The sequence below is a fragment of the Paroedura picta genome, chromosome 7, assembly GCF_049243985.1.
Source record: "Paroedura picta isolate Pp20150507F chromosome 7, Ppicta_v3.0, whole genome shotgun sequence".
In the NCBI taxonomy this organism is placed as follows: domain Eukaryota; kingdom Metazoa; phylum Chordata; class Lepidosauria; order Squamata; family Gekkonidae; genus Paroedura; species Paroedura picta.
In genome coordinates this window covers 27693577-27713264 of record NC_135375.1, presented here as the reverse complement: position 1 = coordinate 27713264, position 19688 = coordinate 27693577, and the positions used below count along the sequence as shown (strand labels likewise).

The window sequence follows — 19688 nt, the reverse complement described above, 5'->3', positions numbered from 1 at the left end:
GGCACAGTTCATAGGTGATTCTGGAACATGCAGAAGAAGTCAAGATCTGAAAGCAAAAACACTTCCACGGTCGAGACACAGAAATATGACCTACTGTTCAGGAGGGAATGAAAGACTCCTTTGGTCTTTTAAGAGCACGAGAAAAGTCCTGCTGGATCCGAACTGTAGTCCATCTACTCCAACATCTTATTTCACATAGTGGTCAGTTTGCTAGGTCCCCTTTGGCTACCAGCAGGGGATAGGGGCATAGGGTTGCGAGATCCAGGTTGGGAAACTCCTGGAGATTTGGGGATGGAGCCTGGGGAGGACAGGGGCCTCTGGGGAGTACGATGCCATAGAGTTCATCTTCTAAAGCATCCTTTTCCTCTAGGGGAACAGATCTCTGTAGTCTGAAGATGAGCTGGAATTCCAGGGGATTGCCAGGTCCTCCCTGGAGGCTGGCATCTCTACACAGTGGCTGACTCTTTAATTCTAGATGCCTTCCCTGATGTTGCCTTTTGCCTCTGGCATTCAGAGGTTTGCTCCCTCCAAACGTGAAGATTTCCTTTCGTCCCCATGGACACAGGTATAGCTGTCCTCCACAGATTGGTCTAATTTCCCTTTATCTCCAGATAACAGGAGCCACTCTAATGGCCCACCTTGCCAGTAGGCCGCAACCTCCCTGTGGTTTACTGAGGCAGAAACAAAATCACCCCTAGCCTTTTGAAAGACACTTCAATGTGCAGCACGTTCCTCAGATAATATTTCATGGCACAATTGTTCTTATAACAGATCTGCAAATTTCTTAATTCCTTAATTTGTATTCCTTGCTACATCTTTTGCTAGTGGAGTCCAAGGTATCTCAAGAAGCTTCCTGTGGCCCTGGGAAAAGAATATCCTTTAGGCTGTTCCTGCATTGAGCAGGGGGTTGGACTAGATGGCCTGTATGGCCCCTTCCTTCTCTGTGTCTCTCCAATGCTAATACTTACAGAAAAACAGGAAAAAAGTGCAAATCCATGAAATGGCTTCCTGCATGCATGAGCTTCTTAACAAGTTATCTGACATAGACCAGCCTTTTCCTGGCTGCTCACTATTCAGTTTTTCACTGGGGGTGGGAGGTGGCAAAGAGATTTTGCTGCCTCATCCCTAATCCTGTACTCTTGTTTGTTTCCCAGGTTTGCTATCAGAGCAGAGAAGAAAAAGGTGTTTGACAGCCTTGTCTGCTTCCCTGTGCTCCCAAAAATAGCTCAGAAAGAGAGATGCGTGCTTGTCAAAGTATTATGTACATAAGTTAAATCCCAACTGCTGCTTTCTCTACAGCTTTTGGAAGGGGGGGGAAGGGGCAGGGGAAAAGCAATTGGGGGGGGGGGAGAACTTAATTCCCCTCCCCTACCTGCCTCTTTCCCACTGCAATTCCCCCGCAGCCGCTTTCCACACGAAACCAAACAGTAATCCATTGTCACCATGAAGGTTAATAGAATTTATTCCGGCATGCATTTTCCTGAGTCACAGCTCGCTTCGTCAGATGCATTGGAGTGTAAATCCACTGGGCAGAGATGTTTATATAGACAGCTGCAGACGGCGGAAAGGCCAGAGGCAGGAGATGGTTCAGAGGGAGGCCAGTTGGGGAAAAGATCCACTCAAAAGAGGAACCAGTCCATTCAAAGTGGGCAAGGACCAGGCCTAGCTGCTAATAGACAGACACAGAAGCTGAACCAGTTAGAAGAAAACAGAGATTTAGCAAAACGTATTAACATCTGCAAGAGATATCACATGCTAAGGCAGGGGTAGTCGACCTGTGGTCCTCCAGATGTTCACGGACTACAATTCCCATGAGCCCCTGCCAGCATTCGCTGGCAGGGGCTCATGGGAATTGTAGTCCATGAACATCTGGAGGGCCACAGGTTGACTACCCCGGTGTTAAGGTATCAGTAAGCACCAGGGGTGAGAAATGCCAAATCCTTGTCCAGATCTGGGGTTGGGGAGGGGAGGGGGGATAATACTCAAATGTTTGCTGTATCCTAACTCAGCACAAGAATCCTGTTTAATATTACTGGAAAAGAGTCACAGGATTGCCCACGGGAAGTTTTCTACTACAGGAGTCGAGATGTGAATGTGACTTTTCGAACATAAATCCAGTGGCACCTTAAAGAATTTGTTACAGTAGGTACTTTTGTGAGTCACACAAAGCTCGCTCTGAAATAAATGCTGCTAGCATTGAAAGTGCCACTGGTCTCTGGCTTTCTTTTGCTACCACAGACCAACACAGCTACTGTTGTGTACATGGATCAGCTGAGGACCCAGCCTGAGGTCCGAGGCAGGATCCAAACAGAAGTGAAACCAGCCAATGAGCTGTGAGGTTCCCTGCTGCAGGAGCCAACCTCTTGAAATTAATCAAGCGCATCTGAGCCAGTTGGGAGATGGTGAGAGATCCTGTGGGAGATTCTTTTGTCTGCAGCATGTATATATGTTGGGGTTTTCTCAGGGTTTTTTAGCCTTGTTGTTCCTCCCTTCAACATGAGAGCCAGCTTGGTGTAGTGTTTAGAAGTGCAGACTTCTAATCTGGCAAGCTGGGTTTGATTCCCAGCTCCTCCTCCACATGCAGACAGCTGGGTGACCTTGTGTCCTTGCAGTGCTGATAAAGCTGTTCTGCCCAAGCAGTGATATCAGGGCTCTCTCAGCCTCACCCACCTCACAAGATGTCTGTTGTAGGGAGAGGAACGGGAAGGCGAATATAAGCCACTTTTAGACTCTCTCAGGTAGAGAAAAGCGGCATATAAGAAAGAAATTTCTCCTTCTCCTTCTGGCTGAGATCACGAATAAAGAGCTGTTAGTTTGCCAAGTAGCCTGGCGTTCTTCTTATGAGCCCACATATTTGACAATTAGTATGGGTTGTGGTTTGGGTCCCTGCCCCAGTTTTGGAAGGCATTGTGCCACAAATTGTTATTGAAAGCGTGTGTGGCCAGGCACCAGCAAAAAGACCGGCCAGAAAAGAAAAATCTTTGCGAGCTGAGAAATGCCAGCACAGCACAGGAATTGGGGCTGTTGTTGCCAGGCTGAATCCTGGTGTTTCTGTCGAGGAAGACAGGAGATATTACGGAAGCACTTTCTCTCCCTGAGACCCTCAGCTCTGAGTAGGCAAAATGTACACTTATAAAGCGACGTATATTCGCAAGGCTGTTTGTATTCGTGTTTCTTGAAGCTCTCCGGCTGCTGTTGTACAGACCCTGCCTGGATTCATATTTTCTGTGGACTGTCTCCCTCTGCTGGCCTGATCACGCAATTTCTACACCCAAATCTGCCTGGTAGGAATCCAGATTTTTAACCTAATAGATTTTTAAAATCTTGGTGTGGTAAATGCGAAGAAAAGAAGCTTTGTATTAAAGCAGCCAATGTTCCCCAGAGGCACAAAACACAGTGCAGCTGAGCCTTGGTCTTAAATTTCACACCATTAGGTAAAGGTAAAGGTATCCCCTGTGCAAGCACCGAGTCATGTCTGACCCTTGGGGTGACGCCCTCTAGCGTTTTCATGGCAGACTCAATACGGGGTGGTTTGCCAGTGCCTTCCCCAGTCATTACCGCTTACCCCCCAGCAAGCTGGGTACTCATTTTACCGACCTCGGAAGGATGGAAGGCTGAGTCGACCTTGAGCCGGCTGCTGGGATCGAACTCCCAACCTCATGGTCAGACAGTTCCAGACAGCATATCGCTGCCTTACCACTCTGCGCCACAAGAGGCTCATTTCACACCATTACCCCCTTTTTAAATAAGCCGAATGAAACGATGTTTCTTTGCTTTGCAAAACAATCCCCATTTTAGGCATGTCTATGATGGTTTTAATTCTTATCCAAACTTGAGAAAGCCACTCACTTCACTTGCCTGTTATTATAAAAAAAATATACAGCAAATCAAATTATCAAAACTCTCACATTATGGCAGCTAAGTGCTGGAACGTGGCAAACAATCTTTATTTATTATTGTTATTTTCAAAAAATCCTCTGCTTACCCAGTTGTTCCGCTAAATGTTTCCCTCTGTCAGCGGAGACCACCCGTTCTTCTTCCATGTCACATTTATTACCGACCAAAATGACCTGGGCATTATCCCAAGAGTAAGTTTTTATTTGGGTTGACCTTGAGGGAGAGAGAGAAAGACAGAGAAGAAACAGTCAGACACAGAGCATGAAAACAGGACCAGGTCTGTCATTAAGCAAGGTGACATGGTCAGTCCCTGGAGGCAGAACTGGGTGTACAGATGAAGAGCAGCAAAATTCTGGATGATTTGGTTCTTTAAAATTATATTTTACCATTTGGAGTGGATTTTCTGTCTTGGGAACCAGAATATCCTTGGCCATCTCGCCCAGGTAGTCTGTTGCTGAGAGACCATTTCTGCACACATCAGATAATGTACTTCCTATGTACTTTTGTAGTTGGATTTTCCTGTGCGGAACAGGAAACTCCACTTCTGAAGAGCATTGAAAGTGCACTATCTAATGCAGGGGTAGTCAAACTGCGGCCCTCCAGATGTCCATGGACTACAACTCCCAGGAGCCCTTGCCAGCATTCACCAGCGAATGCTGGCAAGGGCTCCTGGGAATTGTAGTCCATGGACATCTGGAGGGCCGCAGTTTGACTACCCCTGATCTAATGTGTGCAGAGTAGAACTGATTTGGTTCTGTCTGTCATAGATTGGTTGGCCAAACTCCAGACTACAGAGGAAAGGCCCCCTGAAGCAAACTGCTTTTTTGGAAGATGGTCGCTATGGCATTGTAGCCCACGGAGTGACTATATCCCATTCCTCCAAACCCTAACCCCCCCGGGCTCCTCCCCCAAGCCTCCGGGCATTTCTCAGCCCAGAGTTGGCAACTTTAGTCATGGGCTTCCCATCCTGAGAGTCTGTATCCCAGGGGTGGTCAAAACTGTGGCCCTCCAGATGTCCATGGACTACAATTCCCATGAGCCCCTCCATGAGCATTCACCGGCAGGGGCTCATGGGAATTGTAGTTCATGGAAATCTGGAGGACCACAGTTTGACCACCCCTGCTATATCCATTCACTGTAACTGAACTATATGCCTACTGAAGATGGAATGCATCTGGTTGTTGGTATTTGTGTACAATGGGAAACTCTTCAGCCTCTAGTACCCGTAGGGGAAGCAACCGCATTCTCCAGCCCTTTTGTTTGACCACAGATGTTAGCGGCTCCAGCATGGAGGACTGGCTGTGGCTGAGCTACGGGGCACCTGCTCTGCATGCAGAAGGGCCTAGGTTGCATCGCCAGCGCTTCTAGTTGATATGAAAAGATAGAGGAAGAGCAACAGCAGGTAGTAGGAAAGACCTCTCTCTGTCTGAGGCTCTGGGGAGTTGCAGCCAGTCTGAATCAACAACATTGTCCTTGCTAGACCAATGGCCTGATTAAGTATAAGGAAGCTTCATGTGCATGTTCAAAAGGGCCTGCCATGCCTAAGAGTAACAGAAGAGTTGGTACTCCAGCACTGCATAAACCCCAGCACAGCATAGCATTTGGCAATAAAGTCACTGGTTTAGGAGTTAGTAGATGCTCAGGTATCTTAAAATAGCGGTCCCCAACCTTCTTCTGGTCGGGGACCGCCTCCAGGGGTGGGGGAGAGCCAGCGGCCTGGCTGCCGCAGTTGCTCATAAACGTGCATGCCCAATTGCTGCGCATGCGCGTTTTGGCCACCAGGTGGCGCTAACACGCATGTGCAGAGTTGCCGTGCATGCACATTTTGGCCACCAGGGGGCGCAAACGTGCATGCGTGGCAGTTTCGCGCGTGCGCGTTTGCGTCGCTAGCGCTCCGGCTGCTGCGCCGGTTGCCGCTGGCTGCTGCACCAGCCTCTTTCCCCCCCTCTCGCTTCAGGGGGGGAGCAGGTGCGGCCACTGGCGGCCCGGTATGATGGCCTTTGTGGCCTGGTACCGGGCCGCAGACCGGGGGTTGGGGACCCCTGTAACAACTGGGATGGTCATGAACTTGTCAACACTATGGTAGCAGAGAAGTAGCCTTTCTGTGCTACGGTCACCATTGTTTCATAGATCTTCCAAAGACTCTGTGTCAGATGAATACGGATTTCCTGCAAGCATCACTCAATATGTTTCTCATGCCTCCTCAAGCCAGCCAGTTTGTTGGTAAATGACAGGCCCAGCTTCCTCCTCATGGATGGGAAAGGACAGCAAAGGCTCCTCCTGCAGTAGCCAATAAGCAAGTAGGAGGATGGCTTGCCTTTATTCACTTAATTTTTTGCTTCCTTCTGCAGTATAGGATTTATTTTGGAAGCTGGCGTAGCATTGTGGTTAAGAACTCCACTTGAAGAAATCCTTGGTTTGAATTTTGCCTCTGCTACAAATCCACGGACGGTGCCCGCCTGAGCAGAATTACCTGCTTCTGAGTCCACTGACAACAGGATGCTGCTGTAATCAGCACTGAGCACACCGCTTCTCCAAATACAATATGACAATAATACAGACCTCCTTTACACGGTTGTTGCGAGAATTACATGAAGATAAACATGCAGATTGCTTTGGACCCCAAACATGCTGTCCAGAGGTTAAAATCTTTGCTTTAAAATGCAGCACAGTTTCTGCTGCCAAAACTGGTGTACGCCGAACAGTACATCATAAAGTGGCCTTCTGTCACAAGAATAAATGCACCCATTTTTAAAAGAGAAGCAAGCGTTCAAATGACAGCCTCATGCTGGGGTGGTCACAAAAGGTCCGAGTTCCATTCACATGAATATTTTATTTAAGACTCCCACCATTGCTTTGAGGTCACAGAGGTCATAAGTCTTCTTTGGTAGAAATAATATATTTTTTTGCAAGCATGTTGAGTTTTTTTTTTTTAAAGGAATATTTGATTCATCAGGATACAAAAAGTGGCTTTGACCAAAGATGCACCGGTCACCATGGTAACTTCGAAAACTGCCGTAACCCAGGCCGCTAGCAGCACCCCCTTAATACTGTCTCTTGAAGGTTTCTTCCTTTTTAACCAGCTGTGAATCAGGGCCGGCTGGCATAACAATGTTTCACTAACAAATGGAAGAGGTTTCAGGCTAGGAAAACATTATTGTCCTTCTTCCTTACATTCACCCACTTAGGAGGGAGTCAACATGACGATATGTGGTCACATCACCCGATAACTGTTTAATGAATTTAAAAATATGTACAAAATTAATTAGCTCCCATCCATTTGGGAAACCCTTCCAGGGCCATCAGGAAACCCCGGGGTTTCCCAAAACCCTGGTTACAAAAGCTTGCCTTATGTTCTATGTCTAAAAAGGCTGTGTTTTAGAACACAGCTTGAACATAATTCCATCCTCTCTCCCCTAAGTATTGTGCAGAAATAGCACTGAATCCCTCTAGCCCAGTGGTTCTCAACCTTCCTAATGCCGCAACCCTTTAATCCAGTTCCTCATGTTGGGGTGACCCCCAACCATAAAATTATGCAAGGGTTCTCTCACAGAAATTAAGCCAAAACTGACCAATGGCGTGAAGACCCCTGTATTCAGGGGTAGTCAAACTGCGGCCCTCCAGATGTCCATGGACTACAATTCCCATGAGCCCCTGCCAGCATTCGCTGGCAGGGGCCCATGGGAATTGTAGTCCATGGACATCTGAAGGTCCACAGTTTGACTACCCCTGAAATGGGTTTTTTTCCGGGGTTTCTCGGTTCAGTTCTGCCTCTTGTCCCACCATGCTGATCTCGCTGTATTCTGCTGCTCCAGACAGACGAACGCTCTATCTTGATCTATCCCGCAAGGCTGTTCTGTGGGTGGCACCCCCCCCCCGGCCAGCTGCTTGCCCTGCCATGACCCCTGTGAAAGGGTCACGCAACCCCCAGGTTGAGAACCTCTGCTCTAGGAACGACTTGACTTCTTCCTTGATTCTCCAAGATCCTTGCCACTGCCTAGGCCTCCCCTTGGGACACAAATTCCTATGGCACACTAATTGCATTATGACAGTATGGCCTTTTGCTAGCATGCATCGGAGGTCGACACTCCTGGTTTTTTAATTCTCTGTTTTGTGTGTGGCTTCCCTCTGATTAAACGAGGGACGTTTCCCAAGCCAGACGCGGCAGAGTTCCCTTTCCTTGCCAGGGCGGCGTCAGCCGTAAGAAGATGAAAGGGATGAAGAGGCAGAGCCGACGTTTGCACTGAATTGATGAGAGCACTCTGGCTGACCTGCCCAGAGTCAATAGGGACTTGCTCCGTAAATCTTCCCACGGCTCGAAGCACAGACCTATGAGAGGCTCCTGCTCCTTCTCAGACCAGCCAGCCGTACCGGGGGCTGGGGGAATCCAAACGGCAGCCCTGAGGATCCGGCACCCCCAATTCGTACTGTTTGGTCAGTTCTGCAGCAGAAGAATCCCAAGGCTCTGCGGTAAACCCCCAGCCCCAAATCAGTCACGGCATCAATACTAGGAGAGTTACTAAGCAGAAAGAACATTCAAAAAACACTTTGGGGTTGCTTTCTCCTCATTGCCGGGCAACTGAAGAAGAAGAGTTGGTTCTTATATGCCGCTTTTCTCTACCCGAAGGAGGCTCAAAGCGGCTTACAGTCACCTTCCCTTTCCTCTCCCCACAACAGACACCCTGTGAGGGAGGGGAGGCTGAGAGAGCCCTGATATTACTGAAGAAGAAGAGTTGGTTCTTATATGCCGCTTTTCTCTACCCGAAGGAGGCTCAAAGCGGCTTACAGTCACCTTCTCTTTCCTCTCCCCACAACAGACACCCTGTGAGGGAGGTGAGGCTGAGAGAGCCCTGATATTAGTGCTCAGTCGAGGCCAAGGTCACCCAGCTCGCTGCATGTGGGGGAGCGTGGAATCGAACCTGGCTCACCACATTAGAAGTCCGCATTCCTAACCACTACACCGAACAAGCAGCCCCCCATCCTCACCACATCTGCAAATTTAAAAGCCAAGCTTGCAGCAGGAGGGCATATTCCCCACAGAGGCTGCTTCTGGATGGAGAGGATTCTTCATGTTCCAAATAAAGGGGCAGGCTAGCTTCCATACATGGGGATTTCTACAACTCTTTTGTCTGTCTTTTGTCCTGATTTTTTCTTTAACAAGCAGTCTGCATTGACCCTCAGGGGCACGGTTGTTATGTCTCCCGTAATGATTCCCCCCAAAATGTTCTTTTCTTCACACATGGACTGCAACAGTTCAGTTTTAAAAATGAAATATTTACTTCATTTAAAAAAATCCTTACTTGATTTTTACCTTGCCTTCCTCCCCAGTGGGGATTCAAAGCAGCTTAGAGAACCAGCCTGGTGTAATAATTAAAAATGTGGGTCTAAGATCTGGGAGTCCCCAGGCTCAGATCCCCACTCTGCCATGGAAGCTTGGACCACTCACCCCAGCCTAACCTACCTCACAGGGGTGTTGTGCAGATAAAGCAGAGGAGAAGAGAATGACATAAGCGGTCTTGTGTCCCCATTGGGGAGAAAAGTGGGGCATAAATTCAGTAAATAATATCCCACTCTCTCCCAATTGGTGTTTTCTTATTGTTATAGTTTAGTGGTGCTGTTTTTAACGGGTATATTGGCTGGATCTGCAGGGGATAGGAATAATGAGAGCTTCCGCCATGTTGGGATTGTTTTTAAAGTCTTTTAATGGGTATTTTAATGGGGATAAGACTATTGTGACCTGCCACGAGCCTACAGGGAGTGGCGGGAAATAAATCTAATAAATAATAATAATAATAATAATAATAATAATAATTATTATTATTATTATCATCATCATCATCATCTTGGCTGTGAGCTACCTGCAGCAGCAGCCTATGTATTTCCTAAAGAAATAGATTTGACCCTCACAACAACCCTGGGAGGTAGGTTAGGCTGAGAGTGCATGGCCAGCCCAAGCTGCCAGCTGCTGTGGCAGAATGAGGATCTGAACCCAGGCCTTGCAGATCTGAGTCCAACATTCTCATCACTTCACCTGGTTAGTGGGCTTGGCAGCAGGCTGGGTCAGTGGCAAGAGGGGGTTACAGCACATTAACAGGACAGAGGCGGGCAAGGCTTTTGCAGGGCAGGGAAATGCGCATCATGCCTTTCAGGCGGGGGACTCATGAGCTCAGGAGGCACTCAGAGCAAAGCAGGTGCAGGAAGGCGTATACTGAGGGCGGGGGAAACCCGAAAAATAGGACCATCACAGCAACACTTCACATGGAAGCTCTTAAAAAAAGAAAAGCACTCCGGTTTGGAAGTCGGGGTGCCTGTGGAAGCAACCAGAGATTAAAGTCCAGCATTTCTCTAAGCTAGAGATTCCCAACCAGGGGTCCGTGGGAACCCCAGAGGGGGTCCTCAGCCTTTCTCCTTCTGCCTTAATGAACTCAGCCACAAGCTATGGAAGCAGCCACTTCTATTGCTGGCCCCCAAGTGTGAGTCAGTTCTCTTGTGGTTTCTGTGTCTGCATCACTGTGCCCGGCTTAAACCACCACCTGTCTCTTCTCCCCTCAGTCCTCCTCGAGCCTGCCAGTTAACACGGGTGGTGATGTCGCTTATGATGACATGTCACTTCCGGGGGTGTGGCAGGGAGGCATGGCCAGCTGACATGGCCAGCTTCTGGGGCTCCTCCATGGTCAAAAGGTGGGAAAAGTCTGCTCTAAGCCCTGAATCTACTTCCACAGCCAGCGAATGCTCAAAAAGGAACACATATGGTCCATGTTCCCTCCTACCCAGCAATCCAATCTACTTATAATTCATGCTGCATTTCCCTGCACGGCTTCACACACAAAAAACCTCTATTTCCCCCCAGCTCTCCCCTGCTGTTCTTATTGCAGGCTGGCTCACCATACCCCAAGATTAGTGACGGGCATGGAGAGAGTAAAAGTGAGTCCTAATACGAATGTTGCCAAACTGTCATGCTGGCTTGGCCCCAAGACGTCCTTTAAAGACCTGCCCTCTACTTATTTCCCTCTATCCTGGTTGTAGCTTTGGAGTGTGCTTGTTCTTCACAGGAGGGGAACATCCTGAATGAAACCAGGATTAATAACCACGCAGGCGGCAGGGAATTTGAGCCTGTGGCACTGTTCCTTCCTTCCTTCCTTCCTTCCTTCCTTCCTTCCTTCCTTCCTTCCTTCCTTCCTTCCTTCCTTCCTTCCATTTGGAAATAGCTATTTTCTGTCTAGCTGTGTTCGTTTTCAGAATGATGTTCCAGGGAAATTAGATCTGGGATGTTCCTGTTTTAGATTAGTAATGTTTATCCTGGATCACATACAGAACATACAGAACAGATGAAGATGCTTTCTCACTTAGCAGACCTGACACAGCTAATAAGTAATTTTTATGGAGAACAGATTGATTTGGGGGTGCATTTAGACCAAGGCAAGAATGTCACTATGTCCTACACCAAAGGGACATATTTGGCACCAGGATTTTGTATGGCACTCTGGCCTCCTGCAGACTATATTTCTGCACACGCTCTTTATTTCATGAACTTCTGGGAACACACCAATCCTGATTTACTAGTTCCAGGCAGGAACATGCAATTAACTGGAGCATTGAAACCAGCCGGAGAAACATCTCTGTTTCCACTGCTGCTCCTTGCTAATTGATTCAAGCCTCTCCATTTCTAAAATATCAGCCCTCTAATAGGATTTCTGAAAAACTGGAGAACTTCAACGACTTTCATTTTTGAAAAAGGAAGAACAGTAGTTTTGCAAGTCAACATTACTTCGCTGTAAAAACAGAATTCTCCTAAAGCCTCTTAAATCATTCCATAGCTTTACCTTTTCAAAACATTTATTTTTAGGGTGCATTTCCACGGAATTATAACCTCTTTAAACAAGTTTGTTTGAAAAAAGCAGCTTATCAAATGAATCAACCCTCATTCTAAAAACAACGACTAGCACAGAATCATTGTTTCATTTCTGGTTAGTTTGTATGTGTGTGTGTTTAAGCATTTGCATTTAATTAATTATTTAAAATATTCATTTTGACCTCTCCGTTCGTTTTTTCATTCTAGGGAAGAGAATACTCCAGTCCGAAATAAGCTTCTCAGTGAAAAACTAATTTCGGGTTGGAGATTCTCTTCCCTTTTTAGCTGAAATGGGATTTAGGGACTATACTGTTCACCCACGGGATCCTTCAGACCCATAAGGGAAATTGTCCCTCAGCAATATGGAAAGATGGGATAGAAATTAAAAAATTATTCTTATATCATCATTATATTTTGTAGGCAATTAAAACTGAAGAGCTGGTAAAGTGAGCTGCCTGGCAAGTCAAGAAAGCAAATGAAATCTAACAAGGGAATCTTCATGTAATTATGCAACCTTGCCTGTTTGCATGAAAGGAAAAGGATTTTAAATAAAACCAAAAATGAAGTCATATGAGCAAGGGGAGCTAAATCCCACTATATCCTGTGCTTTTCTTTGTGCTATTCCAGAGTTTTCAGCATTCCTTTTGCCACCTCAACTCTAATACTAGAAGATATAAATGAATTGAGCCAAGAATGTGGGCAGGTAAAGATGGAACACTTCTGGACTTCCCCTCATGACACAGTAACTAGACATACCTTTGCCTGGTATTATAGGATCAGTTTCTAGGCTGGAGAGAGTGACTTGTTAAAGTAGGCAGCTTCAACAAATACAGGACCTTAGCTCAGGTTTCCAGGCTTCTAGGCCTTTTTTGTGATTTCAACAATGACTTAAATTGCCTTGAATCCTTTAGGCCAGGGGTAGTCAAACTGCGGCCCTCCAGATGTCCATGGACTACATTTCCCATGAGCCCCTGCCAGCATTTGTTGGCAGAGTCTCATGGGAATTGTAGTCCATTGACATCTGGAGGGCCGCAGTTTGATTACACCTGCTTTAGGCAAAAGGTTGACCTGCCATATTAGAGCTTGTTGTGAAATCCTCTGAAGATTGTACCAGTTCACAAAGCAGGTAGGGAAGAGGGTTCTAATACTGGAATGTTGAACAGTCACCTAACCCCACACATAGAAAACTAGCACATTAGGGGAGAGGCTGTGCTTAAATTCTTATTGATTAAGGGAATTGTTATTGATGTGAAGGGCATTCAAAGATGGAGTCTTTCATGTGCATTCCACACCACTTGCTTTTCCTGAGCATGTCGATCATACCCCAGCCTTCCCTATCCTTTGTTCTAATCTAAAGGATGGTATTGTAGTTAAGAGCAGTGGCTTCTAATCTGGTGTGCTGGGTTTGATTTCCCGCTCCTCCACATGCAGCCAGCTGGGTGACCTTGGGCTTGCCACAGCCCTGATAAAGCTGCTCTGACCAAGCAGTAACATCAGGGCTCTCTCAGCCTCACCTCCCTCACAGGGCGTCTGTTGTGGGGAGAGGAAGGGAAGGTGAATGTAAGCTGCTTTGAGAGTTCTTTGGGCAGTGAGAAGTGGGGCATAAAAACCAGCTCGTCGTCTTCTTCTAAAGCATGTCAGACTCAATCAGCTTGGAAATGCAGCGCTGGGTTTATTTTTGCTCCGAGCCTCTCAGCACCATGAAAAATGTGTTGTCAGCGTCTTAAAGAAACGAGCCGGTCAATTACAAGGTGTTGCCTCACACGCTTCAAATAGCATTCTTTCAGCGCTGCTCTTTGATAGACTTGTGCTTGTCCCCTGCAACTTCTAACCACATGTATCTTCCCACTGGAGGAAGCACAAAAGTCAGCTTCCTTAGGAGAAAGATGAATGGAGATGGTAGAAGTGGTGCGACGCTAATGAAGTGCTTGTTTTGGGCAGCCGGTAGGTATGTCAGGAGAAAAATGAGCATTGCCCTGCGTTTTACAGCTTACTGCTTTGTCCTGTTTTTGGAACCAGTGGCCAACAATCAGATTGGCCATCCTGCTGATTTACAGGGCAGCCGAGGAGCAAAGAGCCCACTGCCGTCTCCTCCTCACATCTCTCTTCCTAATTTCTTAAGGCCAATCCTGACTCAAGGCTACAGCAGATGTCCTCCTGGCACTGCTGTTAGAAGCTGCTAAAAATGGCCACTCTGTGACAACAAATTCCTATTTTTGCCTGGGTTGTACTATTTATAAACATAGACAGAGCTTTAGATGTTTGCCAACAACGGACACCATATGATGTGTTTCTCCTCTCTCCTCCCTCTAATAGATGAATGGGGGGGGGGGGTTGAAAGTACCACCATCTTACCTGTTGTTGATGATGATTGTTGTTGTTATAGTCCTTTTAATGGGGTTTTGACGAGTTTTAATGGGGTATGGGGAAGGCACTGGCAAACCACCCCATATTGAGTCTGCCAAGAAAACGCTAGAGGGCATCATCCCAAGGGTCAGACATGACCCAGTGCTTGCACAGGGGATACCTTTACCTTTACCTTTAATGGGGTTTTAGTTGGACATATGTGAACCGCTACGAGCCTTTGGGAGTCGCGGTCAATAAATTGAAGTAATAAATAAAATAAATTAATTAATTAGGGAGCTCAAGCAGAAAGTTATGAGGGAGGAGCTGTGGCTCGTTAGGGAGGAGGCCATGGCTGAATGGTAGAGCATCTGATTAGCATGCAGAAGGTCCCAAGTTCAATCCCCGGCGTTTCCAGTTTAAAGGACCAGGCAGTAAGGGATGAGAAGGACTTCTGGTTGAGTCTCTGGAGAACTGCTGCCAATCTTGGTAGACAATACTGATTTTGATGGACCAGTTGTCTGATTCAGTCTAAGGCAGCTTGTTGTATATGTGTGTCCTCCCGCTTTGCCTTCCTGGCTGCTGTTGTCACAACTCACAAATGCAGTCCACAAGTTCACCCTCAGAACCTACAGAATACAGTCCCAAGCATCAGGAACACAGCTGAAGTTAGTTTTTATTAAAGGTACATTCAGGAGCAAGCATCAATGGAAGCACCACACAGACTAGGGGATTGTCAAGGACATGTAACAAAGCAGGGCTAGGACAGTTATAGGCTGGGGGGGGGATGCCCCCAAAGCAGGATGGGAAAAGCCATTCCCATGAAGGAACTGTTTGATCCTGAAGAGTATGAAACTTGGAGCTGAGCAGACTAGCTATCAGGCCAGGTGGCTTGGTGGTAGCTAGCCTCTACATCAATTGTTTACATTTCAAAGCAAGAACAGAAAGATAACCCATTTGCAAAACACAGAGCTCTCCGGAACAGAGGAACACACAGCTACTGCAGAGTAGGGAGGGGCACCTTGAAGGAACTCATCTCCAACCTGGAGGATTGCTACAGAGATTGGCATGGAACGTGACAGCTGTTGGATAAGGCATGAGGACATACAACCTACCAGGCAATATATGCTTAGAAATGTTAAAGACTGGGCATAGATCAGTCACCGTAGTGGCTTCCCCATCATCTCTGGCATCCCTAGGGTGCTTGTATCATGTACTCTAGTCCTTGGACTACAGTTCTGTTCATCTTCTCAAGGAAAAAGACACTGTAGGAAACCTCTGAGTCACACAGTGCATAAGTCCCTCATAGCTTATTGCCAACTGGAGGACCAACATCAATGGTTACCTGGAAACAGTCTCCAGTTCATTCACAGCCAAGAACATGGGCTATTCAAAAGGTTTTGCAAGGATCTTGGGCAAGATGCTTTCGCTTGACTCGTCCTCTGCCTGCTGCCTATTAATTAGCCTTTTATCTTCCAAGGACAGCTAGCACAAAGCAAAATCTACATTTTTACACCTGGGCCTATTCTGCACACCTTGGATAATGCACTTTCAAAGTGCTTTTGCAGCTGGATTTTCCTGTGCAGAACAGGATAATCTCCTTTGAAAGTGCATTGGAACTGTATTATCCAACGTGTGCAGAATGGGCCCAAGAGGCCAAAAGGTAGCCAGAACTACTCTCAAGAGTCATAATCTGCATAATAGGATATAGGATTGTGAAGGATATTTTTAACTTTTCCTAAGAACCATGTTATGTAGTGCAGGGCTACGTGACATAAGGCAACAGGCTTCACCTTCTACAGCCTAACCATTTCAAAATCACCCAGTGAAACCTTGTAGTAGGACTCACTCAACTTATTCAGAGTTTTCCACTTTCAATTGAAATTAAATAGTAACCATCATATTATGGCAAGGCAGTATTATTTTTCCAAAATTGCAGATGTGGAATTGAAACTAACAGAAGGCATCAAAGGTTTAATTACCTGCTATGTTCTCTTTGGGAGAATTATGTACTCAGAAGAACTGACCTCCCTCCCATAGTGTTTTCCTGACCTGAATTGACTCCAAGGTGCTTCTGTTCGCTGGAGAAACTTACATATGGGCTACCTGTTCCAGGTCAGGAAAATGGCACAGAGGTATAAGGTAAGTCCTTTCACATACCTCCCCATGTGCCATGGTCCTTATCTCAATTTCTCCTCCCATGCCTGGAAACTGAGTTTTGAGCACAAAATGGTCAGATTACATGCTGGCAGCGGCTGATGGTAATTGTTGTCTATGGACACCTAAAGAGCTACAATTGGGCTACCCCTTAACTAATCTGCCCTGTCTTTTGGCTCCTGATGTGATGCTGTAGTATTCATTCATTCATTCATCCATCCATTCATTCATTCATTCCCAAATGCCCTGGCCTAGAGAGCCCAGGCAAGCCTGATCCCATGAGACCTTGGAAGCTAAGCAGAACCTACTCTGGCTATGATTTGGAAGGGTAACCTCCAAGGATTTGAGTAGTAGTTCCTCCAAGAAACACTAAGGACCATGATCCAGAGGCAGGAAATGGCAAACTACCTCCGAATGTCCCTTGCCTGGCTGTGAGACAATCTTCAGATGTCCCAGTTATACTACAGACAGATTACAAAATAGTATCAAACACAGCAAGTTTGTTGTCAGAGTTTCTGCCCTCCCTACAGACACTTGTCTTTCTCTGAAACTATGCTTGGGAAACATTTTAGCTTATTTTACAGCATCTTCCTTGCTGTGCAACCCCCCAGTGATCCCACTGAAGTCAACAGAACCTACTGGCACATAACTAATTGCTAGTTTACATCTCCAAATTCTGCGGTCTCCAAAGATGAGGGCCGGAGGGACTCACTGAATACACTTTCTACTGTGGGGGTATGATAACAATGCATGCTAATTGAGAGTTTTTATGTCACGCACAATGTGGTTTGCTGTGTCCAACTGTGAAAAGTGATTTAGTGGTTCAGGATAAGAAGAAAAGACTGTTCGTTTCCATGTTCTCCCTGTTGGGATACCTGCTATTGACTCAAAAGCCTTCAAGGCTTCCACTACAAATGCACAGCATGCCCCACCATCAATTATTAGGGCTTAAAAGGAGAAGAAAGTATTGGGGGGAGGGGGAAATTAATGGTCATGAGAGAACATTTGCACCTTTACTACAGACTGTGGCTGTGTTAATTGATTAGTCCAGTTCTGAAGTTTTCGGTTCAGCCTTATTGTATATCCATAGAAATAATCCCACTGATTTAGCATTGCTGCATGCACACCTCAATGACCCAGGTGTGGGTCATCTCTATGACATCTTCGCTAGGGAACATCAGTGCAAAGAAGTAATTGACTTCATGCAATCTTTGTTTTCCTAGGTACCTCCTCCCTTTCCCCTTTTATGGCAGAACACAGTTATATATAACATTATCCCAACAGTTCTATTGAACAGAAAGACTACGAGGGGCTGCCTCTTTCCCATCTCCTAAAGGGCAGGCTGGGCAGCAAAGGCTGTTTCGGAGGGCTTCTTCCTTCCTACCCACTCCCAGATCTCCCAAAGTCTAGGCCAGGCAGGGCAGACCAGAGGGGGCCGCGTCCTTCCCCCCCCCTTCTCCCAAAGGCCAAGCTGGTTGGGGAAAGCCACAGAGAAGTAGACTGCCTCTTCCCTGCATATCTCCCAAAAGCCAGTCTGCTTGGGGAAGGCCATGGAGGATGGGCTGCCTCCTTACTATCCTTACCCCATCTCCTAAAGGGTAGGTCAGACAGGGAAGGCTGTAGGGTGGGGGTGGGGGGTGGGGGGTGGGCTGCCTCCTTCTCACCCACCAAAAACTCTCAAAGGCTGGGCCAGGCTGGGAAGGAAGGCCATGAAAGATAGGCTGTCTCCTTCCCACCCCCACATCTCCCAAAAGACAGGCTGGACAGGTAAGGCTGTGGGAGGGCTGTCTCCTTCCCATTCCCCACATCTTCCAAGGGCCAGGCTGGGTGGGGAAGGTTGTTGGATCCCCCCACACCCTCTGAAAAGAGGGAGGGTGGAGAAAGCAATGTGCACTCTGATGGCCAGCTGCAGGGCCATGGTGAGGTGTCTCCAGGTCATGTTAGTGAGGACTCTTCAGAGGAAAAGTCTTGCCAGGAACTCCCAGCTTCACCCAAGCCTCAGCTGGATGAGTGCTTAGCCCAGCCAGATGTTCAACATGCAGAGAGCTCTGACCAGCAGGAAAGAATGGAGCTAAAGACAAACCAGGGCTTAGATTCCAAAGTTGTTGCAGGAGCTCCTCATTCCTCTACCCAGCTTCCAGCTGCAGCTCCCTGCCTTGTCAGCCCACCTGGCTCATCTGAGCCAGTTAAGCCATGCCAGATATGTGCTGGAAGAGAGCTCCATCTAAAAGGTGTTACACCATGTTAGCAAGAGAGTTGCTGACTGCAGAAGACTGTAAGTTATCACAGAGTGAGGACTGAGAGCCTGCTGACAGCCTATATTACCTTGAGGCTGGATGGCCTCCTCCTGCTGATGCCTTTGGTCTGCCTGAATGAACCCTTGACTCACTAGACTAAGTTAAGACATTCATTTCATTCTATCTGTCCCTTGGCATTCTGTTTTTTAAATAATGATTCTCTCTGCCTTCCTCATCTGTGCTTCCTTCCAGCAGAGAACTGAAACCTGAGACCAACACAGGAGGCAAAGGAATCAGCTGGCTTCCCTCCCTTGCCTGGGGATGGGCAACTTACCAGTAGGAGGGCCTTTCAGAGAGGCCAACACCTCTCCCACCTGGCAAGCAACAGGAAGAGGACAGATAAGTCCCACAATTGGCCCTCATTGGTAGAGTGCTCTTTCCCTATTTGTGGTACACCACCAGAGAAAGCCAATCAGGTAGGGAATTAGTTGTCTGCACACAATTTAAACTAATTGACCCTCATTAGCAGGGCGCTCACTTCCTTTTGACAGCACCTCCCCAGGGAGGGCCAATCAGATAGGGAGCATGTTGTCTGCATGCAATTTGACTGATTGGCCTTCATTGGCAGAGTACAATTTGAACTGAATGACCCTTATTGGCAGATTGACCCTCATTGGAGATTACCCTCATCTCCCTATTGGTAGCAAACCCCCAGGGAGGACCAATCAGATAGGGAGTGAGTTATCTGCACACAATTTGAACTGATTGGCCCTCATTTGCAGAGTACAATTTGAACTTATCGGCCCTCATTGGCAAAGTGCTCTCTCCCTACTGGCAGCACACCCTCAGGGAGAGCCAATCAGGTAAGGAGTGAATTGTCTGTATGCAATGTTAACTTTATAATGTTCAGTGATAGTGATGTGAAAATCATCTACCAATTGAGTACCATTTCTATGTTGAATTTTTTTGTTTTTCAATTTCAGGGCTCATGTTACATTGTCCAAATGTTTGTGTTGATTAATATTTGCTGTGCAGCATATTTTAAAATTGTTTAAACACTAACTTTGTTGAAAGTACTGATATATATCAGTTTAATTTACATTTTTATTCCTGTGAGTGGTTGTGTAGATAAGGCCCCAGTGTACTGCTTTGCCCAGGGGCCTCAAACGCTATTTAAGACAGCCTTGACTGTCATACTAACC

General features: G+C 46.9%; 1 protein-coding gene across 5 annotated transcripts in view; it reads right to left on the bottom strand.

Annotated features, from left to right (window-relative positions):
- Window positions 1–19688, bottom strand: part of RAB3C (RAB3C, member RAS oncogene family) — a 131903-nt gene that overhangs the window by 10854 nt on the left and 101361 nt on the right. For all 5 annotated transcript variants that reach the window (XM_077347167.1, XM_077347166.1, XM_077347170.1 and 2 more), the window contains one exon: window positions 3986–4110. In XM_077347167.1, the coding sequence (XP_077203282.1) occupies window positions 3986–4110 (125 nt within the window). The remainder of the gene's footprint in view (window positions 1–3985; window positions 4111–19688) is intronic.